Source organism: Nipponia nippon, unplaced genomic scaffold (assembly GCF_047370975.1).
Source record: "Nipponia nippon isolate SJK-2023a ecotype South Korea unplaced genomic scaffold, ASM4737097v1 scaffold_2, whole genome shotgun sequence".
In the NCBI taxonomy this organism is placed as follows: domain Eukaryota; kingdom Metazoa; phylum Chordata; class Aves; order Pelecaniformes; family Threskiornithidae; genus Nipponia; species Nipponia nippon.
In genome coordinates this window covers 67,879,949-67,906,418 of record NW_028262336.1, presented here as the reverse complement: position 1 = coordinate 67,906,418, position 26,470 = coordinate 67,879,949, and the positions used below count along the sequence as shown (strand labels likewise).

Genomic DNA, 26,470 nt, shown 5'->3' with positions numbered 1-26,470 from the left:
ATGATGCTGACATACTGGTAGTATGTAGTGACAATTTTTAGCCACTTTAGGCTATCTTTTTAGCCACTTTAGGCTATCTTTGTGCACAGTATGGATGCTTATCATACTGCATTGTGATAGCCATATATTCTTGCTTTGAGGTTCATGGATGTGTCATTGACCATCACTGTATCCCTTCAAAATGAACTTAGAAACAAGCTAAAGAAATATCTAAATTCAATTTTAATTTAGAAGCTCACTTTGAAAGCAAATTGGGAATGTTGTCCAAGAGGTTTTCCAGAATAGCTGTCCCTGTTTGGTGGACAGGATTACAGTACAGGTGATCCAAAAATATTCCTTGGATTGTCTCTCAGGATCTATTCAAGCAATTTGTCTGTCCAACACAGTCACTTACACTAAGACTTCTGTATTGCAGTCAATGCCAGAGCTGGTATGAGAGAGATCCTGAAAAATCTCTGTAGAAGTACTCTGTGGGAAAAGTAAATAGAACTGATGTGATGCTGTTGGCAGTAGCAAATCCCTGTGTGTTTGTTTGTTTGGGGTTTTTTGTTTGTTTATTTTTACAATATTTGCAACTGTGTTTGAGGGGGAGGAAGGTTGAGACAGTGTCTCATCACAGAATTCCTTCCAACAGCCCCTAAAACCCAGCAGTAATGGCTGTTCTGTTACAAAGATACCACACACAGATGTAAACAAACTTAAATGGCTGCCTTCAAAAAGAACTGCTGCATCCACATTAGTTAGAAGAAAACAGTTTTAAAAAGGGAAGCTGTGTTTCTTACCAAATTGCCACCTCCTTTTCCAGCACAGCAGCAGTTTTTTAACCACACAAACACAAGAAATAGACTCTTTGGTCAGGCAATCAACACACCTAACAGTAAACAAAACTATTACAGAGTAAAATCAGCTACTTTTTTTCCAGCTTAGACTTCAAAAGGTGGGGAACATGGGAACATGGAGGGAAGAAATGCTTCTCCTAAGGCAGGAAATTGTCCTAAGCAGTGCTGCCCCCCTTCTTGCCCTCTGTGGTTAGTAATGGACCTCAGAAAGGCCTGCAGAGATCAGTTCATAGAGAAGATGGGGTGAATGAAATCCCCAGTCTCTGAAACACGTGCACTGGCTGGACTCCAGCACACTTGCTGCATTAAAAAGGTGTTCCAAGTTCTTGGTCATACACTATCAAGCAGGAGAGGTGGCAGCCTGTCCAGATATTCTTCATCCATTACCAGTATTTAAGAAGGCTGTTTTCTCCACTTCAGCAGCAGTATTCTTTGTCTCATGTTGAGAACAAGCCTAATTCAAACAATCATAGAATCGTAAAATCATAGAATAGTTAAGATTGGAAAAGACCCTTAAGATCATTGAGTCCAACCGTTAACCTATCACTGCCAAGTCCACTACTAAACCACGTCCTCAAGCACCACATCTACAGGTCTTTTAAATACCTCCAGGGATGGGGACTCAACCACTTCCCTGGGCAGCCTGTTCCAGTGCCTGACTACCCTTTCAGTGAAGAAGTTTTTCCTAATATCCAACCTAAACTTCCCCTGGCGCAACTTGAGGTCATTTCTTCTTGTCCTATCCCTTGTTACTTGGGGGACGAGACCGACCCCCACCTCGCTACAACCTCCTTTCAGGTAGTTGTAGAGAGCAATAAGGTCTCCCCCGAGCCTCCTCTTCTCCAGACTAAACAACCGCAGCTCCCTCAGCCACTCCTCATAAGACATGTGCTCTAGACCCTTCACCAACTTTGTTGCCCTTTTTTGGACACATGCCAGCATCTTGATGTCCTTCTTGTAGTGAGGGGCCCAAAACTGAACACAGTACTCGAGGTGCGGCCTCACCAGTGCCGAGGACAGGGGCACTATCACCTCCCTGGTCCTGCTGGCCACACTATTCCTGATACAAGCCAGGATGCCATTGGCCTTCTTGGCCACCTGAGCACACTGCTGGCTCATGTTCAGGCGGCTGTCAACCAACACCCCCAGGTCCTTTTCTGCCAGGCAGCTCTCCAGCTACTCCTCCCCCAGCCTGTAGCGTTGCATGGGGTGGTTGTGACCCAAGTGCAGGACCCGGCACTTAGCCTTGTTGAATCTGATGCAGTTGGCCCCGGCCCAATGATCCAGCCTGTCCAGATCCCTCTGTAGGGCCTTCCTACCCTCCAGCAGATAGACACTTCCACCCAACTTGGTGTCACCTGCAAACTTACTGCGGGTGCACTCAATCCCCTCATCTAGATCATCAATGAAGATATTGAACAGGACCGGAGTCCTTCAGGCAGGGAAAGAAGGCACTTGCGTTATCTGTCTCCACCAACTCTGAAAGCTTACATGACCTAGAGATGTCCCTACATTACTTCTAGGAAGGAGGGAAAGGTTTGTAGCTTGTAATGATTGTTACTGAAATAAATGTAAAATAAGAGCATTATCTTCCACCAGCACAAGTCAATCACAGAAGAAAGCAGAAGAATCCTCTCTGTTCTAGGTGTATACTCTCCATAGCTGTGAAGTGATTTACAAAAAAGTGATTGAGCTGATGGTTATTAAGGGCTGAACCAGACCTAGGAGCTCCTGCAGTTGCTTCAGCGACTTCCTTCTCACTGCTAGCCTTGTCTTCTAAACTCTGGCTGATTGGTGTCACACTAACACAATATTCTTCAGAGGAGCTCTTTACCTCCAGCAGAGTGAGTTTTGTCACTTGATGTTCTTCATGGCCTGAATCTCCTCTCTTTGCTTTCCAGTGTTCATACAGAGCTTCCATGAATGCAGCTTCCCAGAGCAAAGAAGTGATCTGTTTCTGTATTTACCTGCTCCAGTGAAGAATGCAGGTTCTGGAGTGGCTTGTAGCACCATCTGATAGCTCCACTTACATAGCTCAGAGGGAAAGGGTGCTGGAAGTGACAGTACAAATTCATTGCTGCCTATCCTAGGAGCATCATTGCAGGGGGAAATCCTAGACAATTGCTGCTGTAAGGGCAGGCTTTGTGAGGTGAAATAAATCAATGAATAATTATTGCCTCTGATGGCAGCAGCAGCCAGCAGCACAGCTATGAGGGTGAGACAGGCAGCACACACTAATAGGCTGGGGGAATCCTGTCTTGACAGTTTTCATCCTGCTCCATTTCTTTCAGCGAATAAGATGCATCTGTTTGCCTCCAGCTCTCAGCAGACAAAGTAAACAGTCATGCTACGGCAGGTCACAGTGTGACTTCATGTGGGTAAACTGAACTACTTTGAAGCAATATGCATTTATCCAGCAAAAGGACACCCAAGACAACATGTGCTGAGAGTAGCTAGCAAACGCCATGGACAAGGAATGTCTCAACAGTAAGTCAGAGCAAAACAGGAAACACCAAGTGCAATTGTCAAGGTGCAACAAAACATAGTGGTGAACACTCGAGCCAAAATAAAATGGCCTGTTCTTATTTAACCTTCCTCTCCCTTTGCTTCATCAAAAAGTATCTGCATAATTTCTGCAGTCACCATCTTTTTTTTTTTTTCCCTCACTTTACAATATCCACTTACTACAGTAAATGTATCAAATATTCAGGGTTGGCTGCTAGGATTCGGTGTACTCCTGATTCTCCCAAGAAAGACTGAGAGCACAGACCAGGAATCCCTTCTGCCTGCAACGTCTTATCTTTCATATGCTGGTTAATAGGATCCATCAGTTCTCTCTTATTCACATGTAAATGACAAGCTGCTTGATTTGAAATTTCCATTTTGCTGGATGCCAGCCACAGGTTTCAAGGAAATCAGGCCATGTAGCTTTTTGATTCCATGGTAGCCTCGGTATAAAAAGCTTCTCCTCCTGTATTACATTAATTGATCTGCCAGAATGTATGTGTTTTCCAGATTTCATAGTTGCTAATAAAGTGTAAATAGCTGTGGATCTTGATAACTAAAACCATATATTGATTATTGGTTACAGAAAGGCAAGTTTTCCGTGAATGAAGAAATAATGTTTGACATTATCCTGGGATTTAGTAAAGACATTAAATGATAAAAAGGGGAACTACTTCCCCCTTTTTTCCTATATTTCTTTCCATAATTATATGTGTTATATATTTTTCTAAGTTTCTTTCCTTTGTGGAAGAGCTTTTAAGCTTTTTCTATAATATTTGTGGTTTCTGTTTTATGGGGCTGATGTTTTTGTTGACCAGGACAGAAACTGTTTCTACTTTAGGACCCAGATACCTCCTGCCTAGCTTGTGGCACTGAAATTCCTCAGCTGGCAACTCAGCCTTAGCTCTCTGCTTAATTAATGAAAAGGAACATGTGCCTTGAACGAATGGTCCAAGTACAAGTCAAATCAGATCAGGAAGGGTGTATGACTTCCATTTACACTAGAGCAAAACTAGGGAGAACCTGCTCTCTCCATGTAGTCATGATGAAACTTTTAAATGTGGCTTCAGCAGAAACTGTACAACAGTTCAGTGCCCCACTAGCCCCATCTGGTTTGAGGTAGCTTTTCTTCCACATTTTTCCTTTTTTTCCTGAGATGGACTTAATATTGACCACTCATTTCTGATCGTGGTAACTAGTGCTGTCAAGGTGAAGGGCTATATCTGTTTTAGCAAATGAGCCGATGCCAGGAAATGTCCCAGGTGTGGCAGCTCAATCCTCTGTGCAGTCAAAGTGCTAGAGCAGTCCCTGGCATGGTTTTGGACCTGGCAGGCTGGCTCCCTTCCAGACAGGTCTGGGCATGGATCAGGAAATGGCACTGGCCAGGGACTATTCCCAGTAGACAACTTGCATGCAGCCTCTCTGCTGTGGAGGGCAAGAAAGTGTAATAGCGTAGACATGGGTCTCTTACCATTTGCCTCAGGGCCAGCGAACGGTTTTGAGCACATTTGAATTACCAGGACAGACAAAGCAAGAGGCCCTCTGTATTTACCTTGTAGTATGAATCCTTTGGTGCTTTGGCAGTGCTGCACAAAGCATCCAAGGTAAGCATGAATCTGATCCAAAACCCGCTGAAAGCAGTGGAGGCCTTCTGTTGTTATTAATGAGTTTTCAGTCAGACTGTAAATGAGCACTAAATGTTAAAGGGAGAAGTATTTGAAAAAACAACATATGGGGACAGATATACGATATGGATATACCTGCTTTTAAAGAAAGGAGAGCAAAAAAGGGGCTTTGACAGAAAAGAAAAATACAACCCACCCAGGTAAGTTACTGCTGTGCTTTTAATAACATACTATTTTTTCATGTCTTGCTGCACAAAGAGTCTATAGTGATTCCACCTAAATGCTGATATCAGTCACTGACTTATACTTTGCTTTAGACTTTATTAAATAGGCTAAATATATAATTTCCTTACAAAATTAATAGTTTCTCAAAATGTTTCAGTATTGCACTTTAATCTGTCATCTGAATAGAGCCTATACTAGCCCATTTTCTAATTTGGTGATAACAGCATTAATTCAGCTTAAATACTCCTTACGAAATAACTATGATGTTTGGGTTCCTACATTTCTTGTTTGAGGAAAATGAGCTTTATAATAGGATACTTGGAAGTCATAGCTCAATTAAAGGAGTTTAAGTTATTCTTTTGACAAAAATGTTATATCATGTAGACTTTCAGTGCATTGAGTTTCTTTTAAGACTGAGATAATGACTCAAAAAGGAAAATAAAAAGCAGATCTATTAAATAATTTCCATGATTGCCATACTCTGACTTTTCTTTCCAGAATAAGTGAAATTTCAGTCCATCTTGTCCCTTATGACTTTGTCATGAGTTTTAAACTCAATCTCTTCCAGGAACACTGAGAATAGCAAGCAAATGTGGATTTCATAAGCTGCCTTTTTTGCATATCTTTCCTCTTTCTTACACTTTTCAAATAATGTTGATTAATTATGGGTTTATTGGAATACAGAGCTTGCTTGTAAGGAAATAATTGTTACGCTTTGATTTGTCATACTCTGATTAAAAGCACTGCACATGTGATTGCTTCCAGCTACTAACTATGCTGCAGTTGAGGGGCAAATTATGCCCCAGTCCAAACATCCATACATCCTTGTAGTCCATACATCCTCATTAACTGAAAGATTAGTCCCAGCAGAATTTGACTGAGTCAGAGATATCTTTTTTGCAAAGTCAGTTCACCGAAATAATCCAAATGCTGTTTGCTGTTGCAAAGACTCTGTAGGTTTTCACTTAAAGCTTGTATTCCTTTTATAATCATGAACTCCCACCATGCTCTTACAGCTGATACCTCTCTGTAGCTAGTCTCTCACAGGTAGGCATGGATGACTCCTCAAATAACATTTATTACTAGCTGGAAACTGTTAAGATGCTGTTAGTTAAAAAAAAATAAAAAATGTTGAAACCTGGTAAATCATCCATCTGGTGAGAATAGCAGAGTGCAATCTGAACAAAAAGCTAACATTCAGTGTGTTGGTGAAGATGTTCAACTGCAGGAACCATAGTTTTTTCTTTTCTTCTCTCCTAAAATATTTCTGATAGTTTTAGAAAGTTGATAGGGGATGAGAGAGCAGTGCATACTTGTATCTGCAGGGATTCGTGGCAGCAGGGGGAAGTTGATGTTAATGTGGAGAAAAGTCCAAACTTCTGTGTCAGATGACTGAGAAAATATGAGGGTGAAGTGAATTTCAGACCAATATTTAATGGATAAAATTGGAATCAGTAGGAATTTTCTAAGTTTTTAGTGTTAACAGAGAGCTTCTCTATATCTTTTATAATTGTCCACAGTATTCCTGTCTAAGATACCACTGTGCAATGATACACTGTGTGAAATAGAAATATTGTGATAAAAAGTCAGGAGATACCTTTGTTATGCTCAAGAGTATTTTGGGTAGTGGGGAGGCAGGACAGAGAGGGATACCCCAGCACGGAAGATAAAAGTCAGGGCCTTTTGGCATATTAAAGCTTATTGAAAACACAAATGCGAAGTCCTGCATTTGGGAAGGATTTACCTCTTACAATGTTATAGGCTGGGGACAGACTGGCTGGCGAGCAGCTCTGGGAAAAGAGTGCTGGGACCCCTGGAGCTCAGCAGGAGCTGGAAGCGAGCCCTGGCAGCAGAGGTGGCCAGTAGCACCCAAGGCTGCACCACCAGGAGCTCGGGGCAAGGGTTGTGCCCCCTGCCCAGCACTTGTTGTCAGACCACCTCTGGATAACATGGCCAGTTGGTGCCCCCCAATGCAGGAAAGACACCGATAACCTGGAGTGAGTTCACCCCCGCGACGCTCAGGGCTGGAGCATTGCCCCATGAGCAGAGGCTGGGGCAGCGGGGCTTGTCCAGCCTGGGGCAGAAATGGCTTCAGGGGCACCTTACAGCCACCCCAGTGCCTACAGGGAGGGAATGGAGAGGGGGCAGCCGGGCCCATCACAGCCGTGCATGGCAGGGCAACAAGGTACGGCAGGCATGAACTGAAATGAGAGGGGTTCAGGCTGGGTACTGAAACCTCTCCCCCATGAGGACAGGCAGGCCAGGGGCAGGCAGAGGGACAGGCTGCCCAGGGAGCCCAGGCAGGCGCCGTCCTTGGGGGTTTTCAAGACCCGGCTGGGCAAAGCCCTGAGCAACCTGGTCTGATCTCACAGCTGGCCCTGTTTGGAGCAGGGGTGCACAGGGGACCTCCTGAGGTCCTTTCCAGACTGAATTACCCAGTTATCTCAGGTAAGTTTTGCAGCACTGGGACTGTACACTGGTTACACCTGGCTAAAATATCCTCTAGTTATCCTATTTATAGAAAAGATTTTCTTCAGAAACTCACCCATTTTACACAAAGTCCAAAATAAATAAACAGTACTTGTTTGCTAGGGATACACTCTAGCTTCTTCAGAAGTCTTTTAGAACTTCGCCAACGTATGTGGTTACACTTTTTCCGCAGACTCACAGGACTCTGCTCCAACGAGGAGCTGAAGATGCCTATATATAGAAAATTAGTACAAGCCCTTTATATAATCCAGATTATTTTGAAACAAAATATAGGCTTCTTTCCCACCCCCAAGATGAATTAAATAAGGCACTATGAAGTATGTTTTCTCTATATAGTCTTCTGTTTAGAAACTAAGTTGTGCATTTCTGACAGTGACTGAATAGAGCAAATGGGATAACAGATCTCTATTTAGATAGCTGTCCCAAAAGATATGCTGCATATCTGTCCACTACTTGTTTCTGCCAATTTAGGATGATATTTTAGCTCAATAGTAGCTATCCACAATCCTTTGTAGTATTTCATCTTACAGATATAAAGGAGGAAAGATAACCTTTTTTTTTCAAGAGCCCTTCATGAATGCCATGAAAAGATATCAATGTACCTATGAAACAAAAGGCTTCTGCAAATAGGAATGCAAGAAAAAGTCTTTCTACTTGCACATTCTCAGATGAATTGCAGATGTCAGGCAAATCAATAAATCTCTCGGATATCAAGAAAAATAAGGATCCCAGCCACTTCCCCCGAGACTCTTTATGTAAAAGGTGGCACAATAATTATGTAGGTGGATTATGATCTATAGGCAAGTGCACTGACTATTAACATCTAAAAGTGACATTTCCTTTTCAGACAAATTTAATATGAGTTGCAAAGATGCATTTTGCAGTCAACTTGCTTGTACAAAAGCTAAATCAGGCATGCTCTTATAATTGTACTGTATGCATTTTCCAGCTCAGACTCTGGTTCTACTGCTTCTCCCAAGTCAGTTACTGTGGGTAGAGCTGGCCTAATTTTTTTCAATGCATAGCACATTTGCCTAAATACGCAGTTTATGAAATAGTGCTACTGAAACACTCCAATCAGATCTGGCAAAAAATAATGATCAGGGAATGAGGGCAAAGGAGGGAGCAAAAAAAAAAACATTGAAATGTTTTATTCTGACAACTTGGAAATGAACTTTTTGACTTTTTAAGACAGCTTTTTTGTTAGAAGAGGAAATGTTAAGAAAGATCCAGAGTTAGATAACTGAAAGCTGAACAAAAATAAGAAAGCCCTTTTCAATGAAATGAAATATTTCAGGTTAACCAGAATGGATATATAGTTTTCATTTCATTAATTGGGTTCATTTTTTAAATGTTGGTACTTTGTAAACCAGGTGGGTTTTTTTCAGTGCAGGCATAAAAATGAAAAATTGTCCATGCAGTCAACATTAAGTTTGAAAATCTGCAGGCAAAGTATCTGTTACCTGGTAAAAAAACATTTTTCCTGTCCCCTTGAAAAATGCTCATGTGCTCAAGACTTATAAGAATATATTGAATCTTTGAGAGAGCTGGGAATGTCATTGGAAGCATGGATGAATGCTGTAATGTTGGTTTTAATAGCTAGTCTTTTGACCTCCATTAGTTGTTGCTGTTATTATGGCAAAGCTTAGACACAATGAAAATCAAGGAATAGCTCTTTGAGAACTGTCAGAAGAAAAATTCCATCTTAGAGTGCTAAATGAGGGCCTTTGCACCCACATCAGCCATAATATGTCAGCCCTGCAGCTAAGGCCACCTCTCAGAGGGGGTGGAAAGAGTTAGGAAAACTGAAATGGAGCTGAACAGGGAGAGAACTGAATTCAGCTTTGTCTTCTGTGAAACAAACCTGATTATGGCAAGGAAAGAGTATGTGTATATGTTCACCACAAAATGAAGAGAAACCCAGAAAAGAGAGAGAAATCCAGCAAAAGCTGCATAGCCTTGCCAGTGCAGCATTTCACACAGCTTCATCAGCCCTGTCACAGGGGGATGAAATGGGGGGTAGCCAGGGATGCCAGAATTGCAGTGGGGGTCCCTCCTACCATCCCCATCTGTTCACAGTTCTTGTCTCCCAACCTCTTAGCCCAACTCCTGCCCCTGAACTCAGTGGGGAGCACCGCTCGGGCACAGCTGATGGCCAAGCCCTATTTCTTGTGACACACTGGGCTGACAAAGCCAGGCATGCTCAGAGCCAGCTCCGGGCACTTGGCTGTGAGCTGCTCTGCTTTGCATGGATGTGCCATCAGTGAGAGGAGGGAGAAGGGTTTCAAAGAAACCTCTTCTCTTTGAAGAAATGCCTGTGCATTGTACATAGCTTGGGAACTCCTACAGGATCAGGCCTTCTCTTGATGTCTTGAAGAAATTTATGTAAAAGGCTATGACATGACAACCTGGAACTTTATAGAAAATGACAACTGATGGCTGGAGAGCCCTGAGGCAGGGTAAATAATGCCCATGGGAAGGCTCTGCTGGGAGGAATCTCGCTACATATGGTTTCATATCAAAAGCCATTTCATTTCTTGTGGGAGGAGATAAGAGAAAAAAATAACCCCATGTTATAGTTGTTGCTGGTATCACCTAATGCAATGGTGAGAGGTATTGCAGTGATGACAGCGGTGTATGAACTCATGCAAAATAAAATCGAATCTAAAATAGAGGCAATGCAAACATTTGTTGAGTTTTATCAGCTGATATTTGTGTGAAAAGAAACGGTACAAATGAAATTTTGTTAATGCCTTTCACTTCCATAAACGTTAAATGGCTACAAGTGGAACACTAGCAAAAAAAAGAAAAGCCCCGCAAAAATCACTGACTTAAACTTTCCACATTTATCACTGGACTCATGAATTTAGTGATTAATTAAATTAATTTGATAAAGTAATTTGGTTTCTGTGTGTTACTTTTTTCTACTTATACATGAAAGCCACTAGTTAATAGGAAGCTGACAAGCTTTTTCTCTGTTTGTGTCAGGTGCTGAAACTAATCTGAACTTGAGAAGCAGGGAAGATCCAAATACATCAGATGTTGGATCAGAAACCCAGGATAAAAATGCAAATAACCATGGAACTCAGTCATCTAATCCACTGTCCAGTACTGTGACTGCTGAAAATGGAAATTCAGTATCAAATGGTAAGCAGTTTTTAATCCCAAAGCTCTTCTAACATAAAATTGCTGAAGTGTTTCTTTGAATGAGTTTTTTAAGATATAGTCAAGCTGGAATCTTCTGAGTTGTAAAATAACTGTGTTTCTGGAACTGGCTTAACTTTGTATGTGTGAACTGATAAGCCCCTCTCCAATAAAAGCTGAATGTGAAGAAAATAAAAGAGCCTCTGTTGAGGAATTTGTAATTAGCTCAGTTCCAAGTCTATAAGCAGCCTGAGGCATGGAGGGCTGAGATTTGAGATTTCTGATCCTATAATCAATACAAATGGGAGAGAAAATGGAAAATCAGGATCTCCCTCTGCTACAGGTGCCTTCCTAGTGAATGATAAATTGTTTATCATCGCAACAAGATGATCAAAATGGTGCAAGAGCAATGACAGAAAGAATGAAATCTTTCAAGGTCCTAAAAGCATAAGTGCTAAGGATATAGCACCTGTATTACATAAAATCACACAATACAAATACACAAGTATGAACAGACACAAGACAAATAGAATTTATTTCGATGGAATGTGGAGAAGCAGATGTCTAAATACTTGCATGGCACTGGGTACAATTATCTTCATGCTGAAAACTTAAATCTAAATATGGTTTGTGTAAGCAGAACAGTTGTATAACCTTTACTGTTAAGGGTAGAACTACACATAATGCAGTTGGTAGTTTGAGAGCTATACTGGAAAAATCAAAGGGAAAAAAATATTAGGTCAAGTGAAATATTGCATTTTGTTTTCCAAATATGCTATCCTGTTTTTTTAAAAAAAGGCTAGATCTGCTTAATATGCAACATTTTGAAATGAAAAATCAAGTGTTATTATAAAAATGAAACATTTAAAAATCAAATAATTACTTTCTTTTCAAGAAAACCTATTCTCCAAATTCTGCAGTGCTTAGCCAAAATAATTCTTCCTGCTCTCTCTGATAATCAAAGCAGAAAACCCATCCAGTCTGAGAAGTTATAGAAGTGTAAAGGTGCATTCATTCCTGTGTGGAAGCAGGAACACACTGTGACAGCAGAAAAAGGCATCTTTGTCCATTATAACTGTGTCCCCATTTGTATCAATATAATAATTTGGGGAGGAGGGGAGCATATTTTCAGTATGTATAACAGTCAGACTGTTAAACACAAAAACTGTGGGTAGACCAAGTCTTTGATTCCTTTCTATGTAGGGTTTTAGCCATATATTCTGATGTCCTAATAGGACTTGATCAGCTTTTTATAAGAGCAACCATTTTATCCCCAGACCCCTTAACTGGGAGTTTAATCACAAAAGCTGTGTTTCTTTCAGCTTAGAAATGAAATGATGCTTTAAGTTTATAATCTGTGATGATTATAGTTAATAAACGATCTCAGTTACTGAAATAAATAGTCATTGCCTGAATAAAAGGCCAACTAATAGGTGAGATGAGTGCTTGTAATTGTTTGTGTGAAGTTTTTATCAGTGTATTTGCAACCACTAGTAGTCAGGGCTGTTCATATTGATTATATACAGTATGCACTATGCATAAACTAATTTTTTTCAAATTATTTGTAAATGGAAAGTTTAATCATAAGAGTGTAATATTGTGCAATGTAATTTCCAGTAAGATATTTTTTCCATTAAAAAACACTGATTCATCCAACCCAAACTTTCCAGGGAAGGTTCCCAATTTTGATGCAGCTTTGATAAGGAATGGTTTTGATATTCACTGTGTACTATGAGTAGGAAAAAACTCCCTGTAGGTCTGGCAATATCCCACTGGGTAAGGATTTAGCATTACTTGTGGTATTTCACGGTTTAAATCTATGTTTTGCCTATCAGACTGTTGTAGAAATGATGCAAGCCTTGATTTTACCCTGATGCAGAGCAAAATCAGATCATAAATTTTGTGATACAGAATGCAAGTTTTCCAGCCAGCCTTAATAATAATTGAAAGAGTTGACAATACGGAAAAATTTTGATGTACCTTGATTACATGAATTCAAAACGAGTGTGCCAGTTTGCTTAGGAAAAAAATCCTTCCAGGACTCAACGTCTGCATGATTTTGAAATCTGTGTCTTGTTGAGTATATCTAGGCAATTCTGATATTTGAGAATGCGCCATGAGGTGTTTCCATGTAAAATACTTTTTCATTTCTTTGTTACTGTATATCAAACTCCTCTAGCTTTGAGGAAAATAAAACCTGAAATGCATTATTAAATAGTTGATACTGAGATTACAAAACTCTTGGATATAGAGTAATCTGCTTCCCACTCTTACACAGTGCAACTATATAATCTACTTTCCACTGATAGAACTAAAGTCTAGATTCATACATTACTCATAGGAGTTAATACAGAAGTGATTTCTTAAATAAGACTAGTCTTTTGCTGTCGTGAATGAAGTGTCAGCACCACTCCTCTGAAGCATCATGAAACTTAAAGTCACTATGGTCATAAGAATAACCATTTTGACAAAGATGTTAATCTTACTTGTAACCTGATGAATTCTTTAGGAAACCATGACTAAGCAGCTAAAAAGCTGCCTGGCTCAGCTTCCAAACAGATTAATGCTGTGTTGCTTTTAGAAGCTGAGTTTAATTTCTGGCACTGCTGTTAGTTCAGAATTTTAATAGAAGTTGCTTTTACATTTTTTATAATGTAATCCTCTTCTTCATTCGTTTATCTGTAATATTAGGAGTAAAACCTTTCTACAGGTCTGTGCTATCAAACTGACATTTCTGCCACAAATCTTCCACACCTACCAGAGTTTTTAGTCTGAAAGAAAGCTTTTTTGCTATTTCTTGTTCAAACACGGAGAGTAATCAGAAAGCCTATAATAACCTTTTATGTTATAATGCTGGAAGTTGTGATCCTAAATCACCAAAAACAGCAGATCTTCTGGTGGGAGACACTCAAATGCTGCAGGTAAAAGTTTACTGAAATTTGCTGGCATTTCCAACTAGTACCTAATAGGATATAGAGGAGTGTTTGAACATTAAGTGAAATGTTTAAATATGACAACTATAAGAAGTGACTGAGGTGACCTAACCTTTGGTTAGTGAAAGGGAGAAATTCCCCAGAAATCTGACAGCTCTTTACCCCCAGTGCAGTGTATTGTAGAGGTACTTACTCTGTGTAACCCAAGTGGAAATTACAGTAGATATTGTATAGATGAGACAGCCCTGTTGGACCAAAGGAGCATTGTGCTGCACCGTGCCTAATGCTCATACAGGGATGCTGTTAATCCAGCTCCGCTGGCACGCTGCTTCCCTTGAAGGAAGCGCCTCTGGTTATTCCTCTTCAGTTATAACTGAGGTCCACTGCTTGTGTATGGAGATCCATGTGAATGGACTCACTATATAGTTTATGCAGATCAGCATAAGAGTAACTGTAAGAACCTGTCTGTTTTACCAAAAGCCCTATGCATTATTCAGGTAAGGGGATTAGTCTTGTCTAACTTTAGCTGTCGAGAAGGCAGCCATTCTGTCTAAGCAGGTCACCCGTGGGCTGCAGTCTGCTATATAGTCTCTTGAAACACCACCAGATCTTGGCACATCAGGCAACAAGTCACGGAATGGGAGAGGTGTCACAGCAGATAACCTGACAGAAAAGGGGCGTGCCACCATGACACAGGCTACATGCTGTTGGGCACAGAGCCTTACATCTTGCCTTTCCTGGTGATGCCTCTTTCACACTACAGGAGCCAATGTATCAAGTGGAGCTGATCAGTAGATCCAGCCTGTCTGTGAATGAAGAATCATGGAGGAAAGTAGGTGGTTTAGGGAATGATGTGTGGCCACATTTGCAAATGTGCACATTTGACTCTGTGGTGTTGCTGTTGTTTTGCAAATACAGATGGTGGAGGCCAGGAGATGCAGGGTCTCCAGTTTGGGAGTAGCAGAGCCTATGAGACTGGAGGTTCTCTGGAACCACAGAATCACTTCTAGATGTCCAGTGATCTAGATCTCAATATGTGAGATGCAAGCTATTTATCTGAAGGATTCTAAGTTGAGTACCTGACAACAGGGCAGAAATGGGAAATAAGAAGTACGGGAAGAAGATCAGGGATTGAGTGTGGGACCTTCCTTTGAAGCAATATAGAAAAGGCATTACAGGGAGTAAGCAGGTCAAGGATTGGGTTTCTAGTCTGAATACACATATTGCTTGGGACAAGGTCGTATTCTTGATTATGTGAAAAAAATGGAATGCATTTCCTTCATTTAACTTCTCTAGTTAGAGATTATTGATTGAATCATATTCCTTGCCATCATTTTCACCACCACATATGATTGCAGTAATAATGTTAGCAAGCATAGTTTTGCCAAAAAATTGCCAAATTAGACTTACTGTTGGTAACTTGAGAATAGTTGCAAGAAAACCCAGTCCAGATGGTGTAATTTGTGCTCCAGCCTGAACGCCTGATTAACTTATGTTCTTGTAGTTCTGCCCCTGCCCCTGCTAAACTGATGCTTCCAACCTTGTGCTGAGTTAAGCAAGGTCCTATTCAGTGCACAGCTGTGGTATCCTAATATTTACTTAGGTGTACGTAAAGGAAAACTCTCAGAATGTAATCAGCTACTCCATTTATCTTTCCAAACTCCAAGCCTCTGCTTGCCATGTCTGTGATGACGTGCTGTTGCTGTACATGGAAATTTCACTTATTTGATAAGACCTCTTATCAAAGTGCTTTTCATAGAAATAAACAGAAAATCATCGATAACCTTATTCTTAGCTCAAGGCTGTCATGGACGGTAGATCATAAAGTGTATGAAAATAGTGCAAAAGCAGTATCTTTTTCAAAACATGCTGCTGGCCTAGGAAAGTATTTTCATTCATTTATAGTGGTCTAGAATCACATAAATATTTTACATTGTATCTTTTATTTGAATCAAGTGAATAACAGCTACTTTAAAAAGCATTTTGCGTTAAAATGTGGATATTTTTTTATTACTTGGTTTGAGATGTATCCAAAATTAATCCATGTGAATAAATTATTAGTTTAGGAAATGACTTGAAAAAAAGGGATTTGCTTTGTGTTGACAAAAACTGGATTTTTGGAGGGAAATTTATTTCAAGCATTTCATTTGACCAAAAATATGTGATTTTGCGGAGGGAGAATTTTAAGTTAGAGGACAGGGAATTTAATATAGGTAAGAAAGGAATAGTGGTAACTCACATATATTTTACAAGCCTAGTATACTGGAGACCTGGAATATCAAACCTTGCCCCCATACCTACCTAATACACCATGGACCAGCTTCAAAAAGTGATAACTCCACCTCAAAACAACACATAGTTCAAATCACTGAGAGAACAGGGTCAGCCTTTCTCTCTGCAGCAGGCAGAAAAGGACTGAAATGCTGGATTATCACAAGATTTGACCTGGCTCCTGAGCTGCAAGCAGGGGTTCCACCTTCTTCACTACCTGTGTGTGTCCAGAGGAAGTCCAGATGATTTGAAGCTGTAGAAAAAGATCCATATTTATGAATACTTTACACAAACTTCATTCAGAAAAACAAATGAAAAACAGCTGTCCCTAGTTACAAAGCTGTGGAGATACACCTTTAAAAGGGGGAAACTAAACACAGGGTAGAGAGGCCAAAAAGGAATAAGGATCATTCCTTCTCTTTAAAATTCTTGCTCTATTTCTCTCACAAAGTCAGGTTATTTTATGGCATTATTTTCATGAGTTAAATCATGTATCAGTAACCATGTAAGAGCTAAGGCTCGTTTATCAAAATAAAAAAAATTAAAAAAACTTTTTAATACTGAAAATAGCAGGTTGGAAGACAAGCATATTTCACAGTGTGTTTCTATGCCAGTTTCGTGATTGAACAAGAAACTAAACATGAACATGAAACAGAACTATGTCTAGTGCAGTACATAACCCCATAAGTAGTTTATGATTCATTGCATTTGAACTTCGAAGTGTTTCCATTATGATTCTGTGTATGTTGTGTATAATATGCAAAGAGTGGGGCTCGCCTCATTTTTTCTTATCTAAGAGTTACATACCTAGTCCCAGAATCACCTTACCTAGTTTTAGGCATGCAAAAGGTAGATGCCTAGTCTAATCAAATACTTCAGATTAGATGTTATCCATTTCTAGTTAGTAAATCTCAGATGATCTACTGAGAACAATTCAACTTGCATATCTCTTACCAGGATGAATCCTGTTCTCGTGGTGGTCAGTTCTGTTTGGTTGACCAAAGAAGGAGGAGTGATATGCTGTTTATGGATGCCATAATAGCATGAAAATTTGGAATATATGCTATATGAAGCAATACCAAAATTGCTGGATACCAGACCTACTATGGTGTCTGTGATTCTAGTTTGTGAGGGGCTTAATAACACCTATCGTGGACTCACTGTGTTTCTGCTTCTGCCTTTGCTTCCCCTCATCCCACCTTTCAGATCCTCTGTAGGGCTATGTGAATGGTCTTCCCACTCCGGCAGAAGTGATGGGGAAGCGCCGGCCGTGAGCCTCGCTCTAGGATCACTGTGCAGGGTGTTTGTTTCTCTTGACTACAGAGGGAGACTACCTGGCTTTTTTACACTGGATGACTGGTTTTTGCACAGCTAAATTTTGGGCAGCTAATTCCCACGTGGAGAGTGCACAATAAGTACAAGAATTACAAAAAAGCTTTGTACTGAGGAGATGAAGTTGTGAGTCCTGGAGCTACTATCGACTTCCCGTGTGACCTAAAGACATTAATTTGAGAGCAGACCACAGGCCTGTTTTCCATTCCCTTTGCATTGCTTCTGTGATGAAAAGGAGCCAGGGGAAGAGGAGCCAGGGTTTTCCGCATTGCAGGAGGAATCCCTGGCCAGTGTGTAGGTAATGTGTTATTTGTAGGCTCTTTCAGTACAATTGCTCCTTCTGTAAACCAGCATGCGTACCTATGATGCTATTCATACTTGGTAAACAATAATTGTTCCAGTTTCGGTAAGCATGGAAATAGTAAATATCCAGGCAAATGTGTGATTTTTTTGGTTCTTTTTTAGTAAAACATGTCAAGGTCTTTTGAATCTCATGCTGAAATCAGCCAATGCATAAATTTCAGGTTATAAATTAGTATTGTTCTGCTTTAGGTTTACCAGAGGAAACTGAATATTCAAGACTGTCGGCCAGCACGACTGCAGGCTCATCAATTCAAAGACATAGGGAGAGCCACACTAGTCAGGTAAATATTTCATTGATGGTCTACTAGAACCAGTAAAAGAGAAAAAAAAAAAAAAACATAGCAGCTGCATGTTGAAAGCTGTCTTGATTCAAATTTGTGTGTTGGCATTGAAAAATGCAGACTTCTTTTACAGGTTTCTATTGAGGTAAGGACAATAATGAATTTACTCTTAACTTTTTTTGCTGGGAGGATAATCATTCTGAAAGGTTCTCATAGTAGAGTTCAAAGTTTATGAAACTTACTGTTGCTGGTTGTGAGGATGCTATTTTCAGGGAGGAAATAAGTCTCTTCACCCTGAGAGCACCAAGATGTTATCTTTCTCAAGACATTCATTCATACCAGAAAGCGTTGCATGATAATGAACCTCTTAGGAATAATTGCAAAATTATATCATCCTTTTGTATATAAAAGCAGTGGAGACTTTAACAGCAGTCTTCACTGTTTTTATACAAATATCAAAAAGTCAAAATTAAAATCCAAATATCTGTCAATTAAAACAGCAATAGATATTGAGGTAGTGTGAAGCTTGCACTTTGGTTCTTTGAAAATTTCTGTTCAGTTAATGTTACTTTAAAATAACAACACAGAATTAAGCTTGATATACATTAAGTGAACAAAAAGGAATAAAATCTGTCATAACATATTTTCTTCATTCTTTTCTTCAGCATTTTATATATGCCTGTATATGTGAAACACTTTACTTTCTAAATAGCCAATTCAGGCATGAAGGCATTCAGGAAATTTTATTTTATTTCACTTAAATGGCAGTATGTATTCTCCTGTTGTCTTTATGTCTTCAGTCCACTTTTCTAACAGGGTAGTCCCAAATCATTTTTTTCATTTGAGGTGACTGTAAGAATTTTACAGTAAAGCCAAATATTGTCCAAAGAGAAAATATGCTGGAGCTTAGAGGAATTTCCTCAACAGAAACCTCTCATTAACCAATGGTACAGTTTCCAAACTATTTTACCAGAAGGTGAGGGAAGTGCTTTATCACATTTAAAAGCTACTTGTTGTCTGTGGGGGACAGCTGATATTTCATTACAAGAAAATACTGGCCCTAACCAAGTGAATGAATGTTTGGCCATTGACTCCAACAGGAGTGGGATTCAACCTTCAACATCATATTCGGTCTTAATGTAACTTTGAAAACCAATAGATTTTAACTGAGTAAATATGTAAGCAAACTAGTACAAAAGTCTTCACTTCTTGTTTTTCTGCCCCACTGTCCAAAGCACAGGCATAACTACAGTGCCTATTCTGGATTGAAAAATTGTGCCAAGACAGCACTCGGCACTACACTCATCTCTTCAGACACATAAGTGAGGCCGGCCAGAGCTGCCCTGGCACACATAGGCATATACCCGTCTTGCACACAATAACAAATCTTTGCCATCACCATACCTCTCAGACTCTGAAAATGTACTTTGACCATATTGTGAAAAAATACTTACAGGTCTACTATCTCCAGATCAGTATACTGGATGAGGATATGGGATTATGAAGACGACTGGAGACAATGTTTTCAATTGTCTCTGTTACATTTTGTAATGATCAACCAAATACTTATTAGGCATGAGAGCAGCCAAAGAGCCCTTGCTAGTGAATGAAAAATCCAAGTCCCAGACACTGCTGCAGTTATAAACCTCACACAGCGAGACACTTTCGTCCTGGAGCACCTTACACCTCTATTGCTAAAACGCTTGCCTGGGATCAATGAGGATCATGTTTAAATTACTACATCAGTGCTGTACACGGAGAATTAAATGAACTGGGTACAGGGGAGGCATTATCTTCTTCTTATCTTTGCAAATGGAAACTGTATCCTTATGTGAAATTAGTCTGCAACATTTAAATGTGTTATTTTAGAAGCAAGTCTTTAACCATTTACACACTTGTATTTTTGATTTTTCCAAAACTACTTGCCAAAAGCTGAACACAATTTCAATTCAGTACTTTGAAATGTCACTTTTCATTGAATAGATGTTTTGCCAAAGTGTTTCACAAATCTTTAAAATAGATTCCATGCCATGTACTCAGAATTACATTCAGGGACAATCGTTAAATGCAAGCTGAGTAAGAACTGTGACAAGTTTAGAGAAGAAACCTGCAGTTCTGTGATTTTTGATACAATTGCTTTAATGAATAAACATCTTCCAAAATGGTGTTGCCAAAAGAAAAATAAAAAAATCTTCCTCCCACAAAAAGAAAAAAAAAATCTTAAAAAAATTCTGTGCTCACAGGGATGAGAATTCTTACTATAAAAAGCATCCCTCACCATTTCCAAAGCATGGCATATATTTGAAAATTATTGGGTTTAATTACAGTTGACATTTCTTAGCATGCTGCTGGTGACTCTAACAGTGTACAACCCTATTGTAAAAGCCTTTGCCAGGCTTCACTGCAGTAACCTTATCACTTTAAAGTAATTCTTGCACAGACATATGAAATAGGACAGATTGTTTCACGGATCTGTGAAGGTACTGATTGACTAATTGCCTTAGAGGGAGAAACATAGACTGGGTCCTTGGATTTCTTGGCAGACACTCTGTCATTTCAGCTAAAGGAAACTGGTTCATTAGCTTTAAGGAACTTCTAATATTTATGGGGGTTTTTTAATATCTCCCTGCTAGTTCCTTACTGAAGTGACAGGAGTTAATTTCATTTTTGTCACAGGATCTCAAGGCTCATATACATCCAAGTAAAGTTTAGGCATTGTGGCTTACAGTACCATCATGTTGTCACATCAGGTGATAGTTACCTGCATCACTGCCTCATACTTCCTGCACGCTGCAAACCTACACACTTCAACAAGCAAATTCTTCAGCTCAGTATCTGTCAACGTACATCATAAGGATCAATCTTTTAACAAACACTTCTGGAAGCAATTACCAAGTATAAAATATCATGCAGATGTGAACTCAGCAACTTAACTGATCATCTCTAAAGTAAAGGCTGCTGAAAACAAACAAACAAAAAAGTTTATTCTTGGCCATAAGTGCTACTTTTCCAGGGCAATGGTTACTTAAAGGTCAATTTTTGTCGAAATGAAAAAGGACAAAAATTGAAAAAAAAGTTAAAATAGTAACAAAATATTTCTCATTTGTAAGTTATGAAATAAAATTCTACCTTCTTCTGCTAGAAAAATGGGAAGGGTATTGAAAATAAAATTTGATTTTTTGTCTCATCAGAAATGAGAGTGCTTACATTAAAAGAAATGAAAGTCTTGCATGCTAAAAGAAGAACAAAGCATGTTTTTTTTAAAATAATACCTTTTTCTGCATATTGTTCTGTGGCTGTACAGTTGTAGATTTCCAAGTGATTATATCTATAGGTTTCAAGTACCACATAAAACATAAGCAACCTAACATCTGATATAACACTGTAGCATCATCTTCATCCTCAGTGAAGATGACAACTGAACCATGAATTTGGGGGTTAAACCAGTTATAAAGAAGTTTCATGTGCTTTAGTTTGTTCAGACAGTAGATCTTTAAGAAACTATTTGTTAGCAAAGAGCCACATGTATTCTTTTCACCAACCTAGCACACCAGCTTCCATGTATTTTGTGCTCTCCTTGTAAACCAAAACATTATAGCCAAGGAAACCTTCAAAATGTAAACTAGAAATCTACAGTAAAATTATACTGCAAGAAAAAATATCCTAATCTACCTTTACAAGAAAACCTACTTTGCTCTTAGTGACTAAGCCCATGTATATCAGCTGCAAGAACTGCATCTAACTCAGACTCTACAGAAAACCTTTTAGTAGCTGTGCTGCACGTCTTGGTCCCTGAACAGCAGAAAACTAGGAAACTTAGTTTTCCAAACTGGATTTAAAATTAGTGATTTAAAATTATTTAAATCCTTATTGTTTCAAATTGCTTCAGTGATTCGTTTAAAGAGTTTGGGACTTCCAAATGTGCCTGGATCTGTAGTCTTGAATTCTTATCCCATAATTTCCTTCCAGAGGCAAAGAAACCACCAAAATGGAAGAGATATTTCTTCCAGTAATTAGTGCCGTAATCTTGCTTAGATAGAAAATTTTGTTATGACTAAGAGTCATTTCTATTCATTTACACTCCAGGAAGTGATCCCAAAGCATACTGGAGACTCCACAAATGTTGAAGTTGCTTAGCAGGGTCTAAAACCCAAAACCCCTCCTCTAAAGTAAAAAAGCTTTATAAATTATTACCTCTGTGCTCTCTTTCTTTTACATGAAGCATTTCTCAGTTACTTAGCCAGTCCAATGGGCTCTCTTCTCCAGACTGTATTTATTGCTGCCTCTGTTCTCGATAGCTCCTATGAGTGTGTATGTTTAAAAGATAAAGCATAAAGACTGTCGAAATATATAAGTTCTTTGGAATGTTAGCAACAGCAGCAAGATGAAATAGAGTCAACAATAGCAAGACTGTATCTTTGGCACCTCACACAAAAGCTAATGGCCCTGTCGTCTTCTTTTTCACAGATCTAGGATTGTATTTTTTTTATTTTTGGTGAAAATATTTTAAAGGTGTTATTAACATTCACTACGAAGTGGGATGTGGTGTGAGAAAGATACAGTGGAAAGAAGAAAAGCAGGCCAGCTAAAAGACTCCTTGTTTCTTATGTGGGCAGCAAGAAGCAACATGGTCTGTCTGCAACGGGATGAGATGGACAACCTGGAGATAATGAACAGATGGGAAGTGAGGGGCAGATTAGAGACTAGAGTGATAATAAGCGTGTGTGTGGGGTGGGAGTGGGGAGTAAAACAGGCACCAGATCAAGGATGATTCAGAGAAGTAAGGTTGGAGGAAGAATAAAATGACTGAGAGAGAAGGTAAATAATAAAATGGAATAGGGGATTTAGAAAGGATAAAGAAGGAAGAGCCAGAGAGAAGAAAAAAAAAAAAAAACAGAGTAGTGAGAAAAACAACTAAAAGGAAGATAAGAAAAACATGAGGGAAAGAACCAAGGACAGAGCACAGGGTGGTGGAGTAAATAGAGAGAGGGACTAAGGAGTAAAAAACTAGAAAGTCTATGTGATGTTCCAGATATAACATTCATCTTCATACACATATCAAGGTGATCTTTTACGTTCCATAAAATAAAAATAATTGTAATAATCCACCTACATTTATAGAGTTGTTTTCTATGCAAGTTAGTTTGCAACCATAGTCTCCTGAAGATTCAGCCATCCAAGAAGAAAGGTAGAAGATTTCCCATTAAAAGGTACAAAGCCTCTTTGTGCAGTTTAGTTTTCTAATGGCTGAATGTTGGCTTATTTGTAATCAGATGATGTCACATGCATTCAGCATCCTATAGAAATACTCCCAGAACAAGACACAAATAACCAAGCAGCTTTCCATCCTAGTAGGGTAAGTAATATCAGACATACAATACACCCTGGTGTGAGATTTCGGTTACCCACTTCTGAAACATGTTTTATCTGTCACGTGCCTAAAGAGGTAAGATAAAAAATGATGGTTATTTTTTTCACCTAGTGCTATATTAAAAAATCTGCAGTCTTATCTCTTCTATTTTGTTTAAACCCCATAGTGCAGGTTGGCAGATTGCAGTAATATAGGAGCCAACATCTGACAATGAAAAATTGGAAATGTCTTTTCATATTCGTGAAGAATGTATTTATTGTTTCATTATAGCTTAAGCCCTAGCTCTTATTTCATGAAATCTCATTGCTTCCAGCAGTCTCTTCCCTCAGAAAGAGCTGCATATTCATTATAGTTTCAAGGGCCTTCTTTGTTCCTACTTGATTTAATATTTGTTGCCAATCACTGCTTCTGTTCAAAAGTTAAAAAAAATGAATAGTCAAGAATGCAATGTGTTGCTACCCCCCGCCCATTGTCACAGTTCTAAACACTGGGCTCTAACATTCGTTATTAATGTCTGTCGTGTTTGCCTATTAGCTGGAAGTAATCTTTGATCATCTTTGAAGCAAAATGTGGCAATCAAACAAGTCTGGTGTAATAAAAAAAAATTACTAACGCCTTTGTAAACACATAACATCCAAGAGAGGACATAGAATGTTATACGTTTATCATTGATCTGAATCAGTATATCCCCCTGAATTGTTTTGTTTATTGTTTTGACAGTAATGTCAAAGGATTCTCTTTGTAATGTCACATACAGACAAAAATCAGGTCTTATAACACAGTGCGGCTTTATTTTTAGAAGACTTACAGTCAAAAACATGTGCCTTATAGATTAAATGGTATGAGGTAACACGTAGTATAAATTCATCAGTAGGTACTTGTGTTTCTGTATCAAGGACTTTGGGAAGGCTGATGCCCCTCTCCTCAGCAAGTCTGTCCTAGATCTGAGTGCTGTGACCTCCAAAAGGGAAAGCACAGATTCTCCTCTTTGAATGAGTAGATGCCACAGTCAACTCCCTACAGATCTGAGGCCTCTTTTCTATCTCCACTGCTTCATCCTCATTGCATTTTTCCCATGGTAGAAGGCTGTGATTGTTGAGGAAAAGGGAACAAAACATCCTGAGCATCCCTGTGCCTTCCTTAAACTCAGCTATTTGGCTAAAGTGTGCAGTTATTCCCCATGAGCTGCCACAATGGCCAATGGGTCACCTTAAAAGGCTGCTTCAAATTTGAGTTCAATGGGAGTGTGGTCCACTACCCCACTGACAGCACCTGTGGAGAGTGACTTCACTTCTGACTTAGTCCTAAGTACCTGGTGTGAAAGAAAATAAACTGCTCCCTCTGCCCTTCATACTCTTGCTGTCACACACTGCCACATACATGTAGATCAGCAGAGATTTAGACTGCTACCAGACCATAAATTAAGTGGTGTTTGCCTCCAATGTTGTTTGACCATAAGTGTAGTGTTTTTATACAAGAAAAGATGAGACACAACATTAGCAAATGAGTTGATAATTGTTTTTGTAGTTGCTTCAAAAGCATTGTGGCAAACCTAGTCTCTAACTGATCAGGTAAAATACCTCCATTAATACCATAAAGCAGCAGTGATCAATTAAGTAGCAACATGATTCAGTTTTTTAGATATTTTTTGTTAGACTATGTACAAAGTGGGATCAGCATTGTTAGGTCAGCTGTTCTGAAGGCCTCTACGATAAATGACTTTTTTTCAGAACTCATCTTGAGAAAGGCACAGTTGCTGTCCTGAACACAATTTTTTCTCAAGTGTCAGAGGTGAATTAGGAGGATGCTCTGAAGGTTTTAAAGGTTTATCTGGAAAGAGAAATATTACCTTAGAGAAAAAAACAGTATATTTCAATATTCATTGATGTTCCCACCTCTGGGAAGGTGTCATTTTGTAGTTGATATCAGAAATCTAGAGTTGAAAGAAACTCGGACAAAACAAATAATAATAAGTAAATAATTGAAACCCACAAGATCCAAATAAGTAAAATACCTCTCTGTTTTGAATGTATAGGCTTGTCCAACTGTATTCCCAGCTCAGGTAAGCAGAGTGCCTAACGTGTGCTGTCATGTATCAGAACATTGCCTACCTTGTTCTGATACTTTCTGCCAGATTACACGTTACAGCTATACTCAGGATTTGTGTACTGATTTTATTTTGAAAAGATATAATATCTTTGTTTGATTGCTGAAATACCTGCAAGCTGTATGGAAGATGATTAACCTAATTAATTGAGAATATTGTGGTCCCACAATGTTAGTACTTTAATGAGGGAAAGGTACAAAAGTACAGAAGACCAAGCCCTGCTTTTGCAACTAAAATATATTCCTGCAAAAAAAAAAAAAAAATTCACCCAAAACTAACCCCCCCCAAAAAAAACCAAAAAACAAAACCAGAAAACCCCAAGCATATGAGAGAAAATCAGACAGCATACACCAGAAATAGAATTGCTGCCAGATGAATATAAAATCTTCTGTCTGAGGCACTCCAAAGGTGTGTGTAGTCCAGGAGTCTCTTTCTGGCAAAACCGAGAAGGTGCTGCTGCCTAGGGAAAACAGAGGTGCGGGCTGCCTCTTTTGCTGGTGTGATCTCTCAGTTTGAAAGCAGTCTGGGAGGAAGGGCCTGCTGGAGGCAATGTTCATTTTGTAGCTAGTAATCCTTAGTGGACTTCTCTTTCATGAAGTTTTTGGAAAATCCTTTCAGAAAGCCAAACCAAAGCAAACAGTGGAATTAATTTTTTTAGGATGAAACTTGAGAGTTTTCCAAATGCCATGTGATAGCAGAGGGCTGGACTGGGCAATCAAAGATGCCTGTGCCTGCATGGTGTCTGACACCAGCATATCCTGCTAACATTGGGAAGAAAATTCAATCTGTCCCTCAAAAAATTCAAATAGCTGAAAAATGCTTGTCAGAAGGGAAAGCATTTCTTCCTGACTCTCGTGGTGATCCGATTTTGCTTGTAAATGTAATCCCTTTTTAGTCTTATTTTTAATACAAATTTACTTTTAAGATTACCCCCAATTTTTAAATATCAGCAAAGTTATAAATTCCTTTGGTGTGTCATCTATG

General features: G+C 39.2%; 1 protein-coding gene across 1 annotated transcript in view; it reads left to right on the top strand.

Annotated features, from left to right (window-relative positions):
- The window catches only part of MYO16 (myosin XVI), a 399,305-nt gene that overhangs the window by 364,519 nt on the left and 8,316 nt on the right, over nt 1-26,470 (top strand). The window contains exons 33-34 of the mRNA XM_087757041.1: nt 10,673-10,831; nt 17,917-18,008. Coding sequence (XP_087613167.1) covers nt 10,673-10,831; nt 17,917-18,008 — 251 coding nt within the window. The remainder of the gene's footprint in view (nt 1-10,672; nt 10,832-17,916; nt 18,009-26,470) is intronic.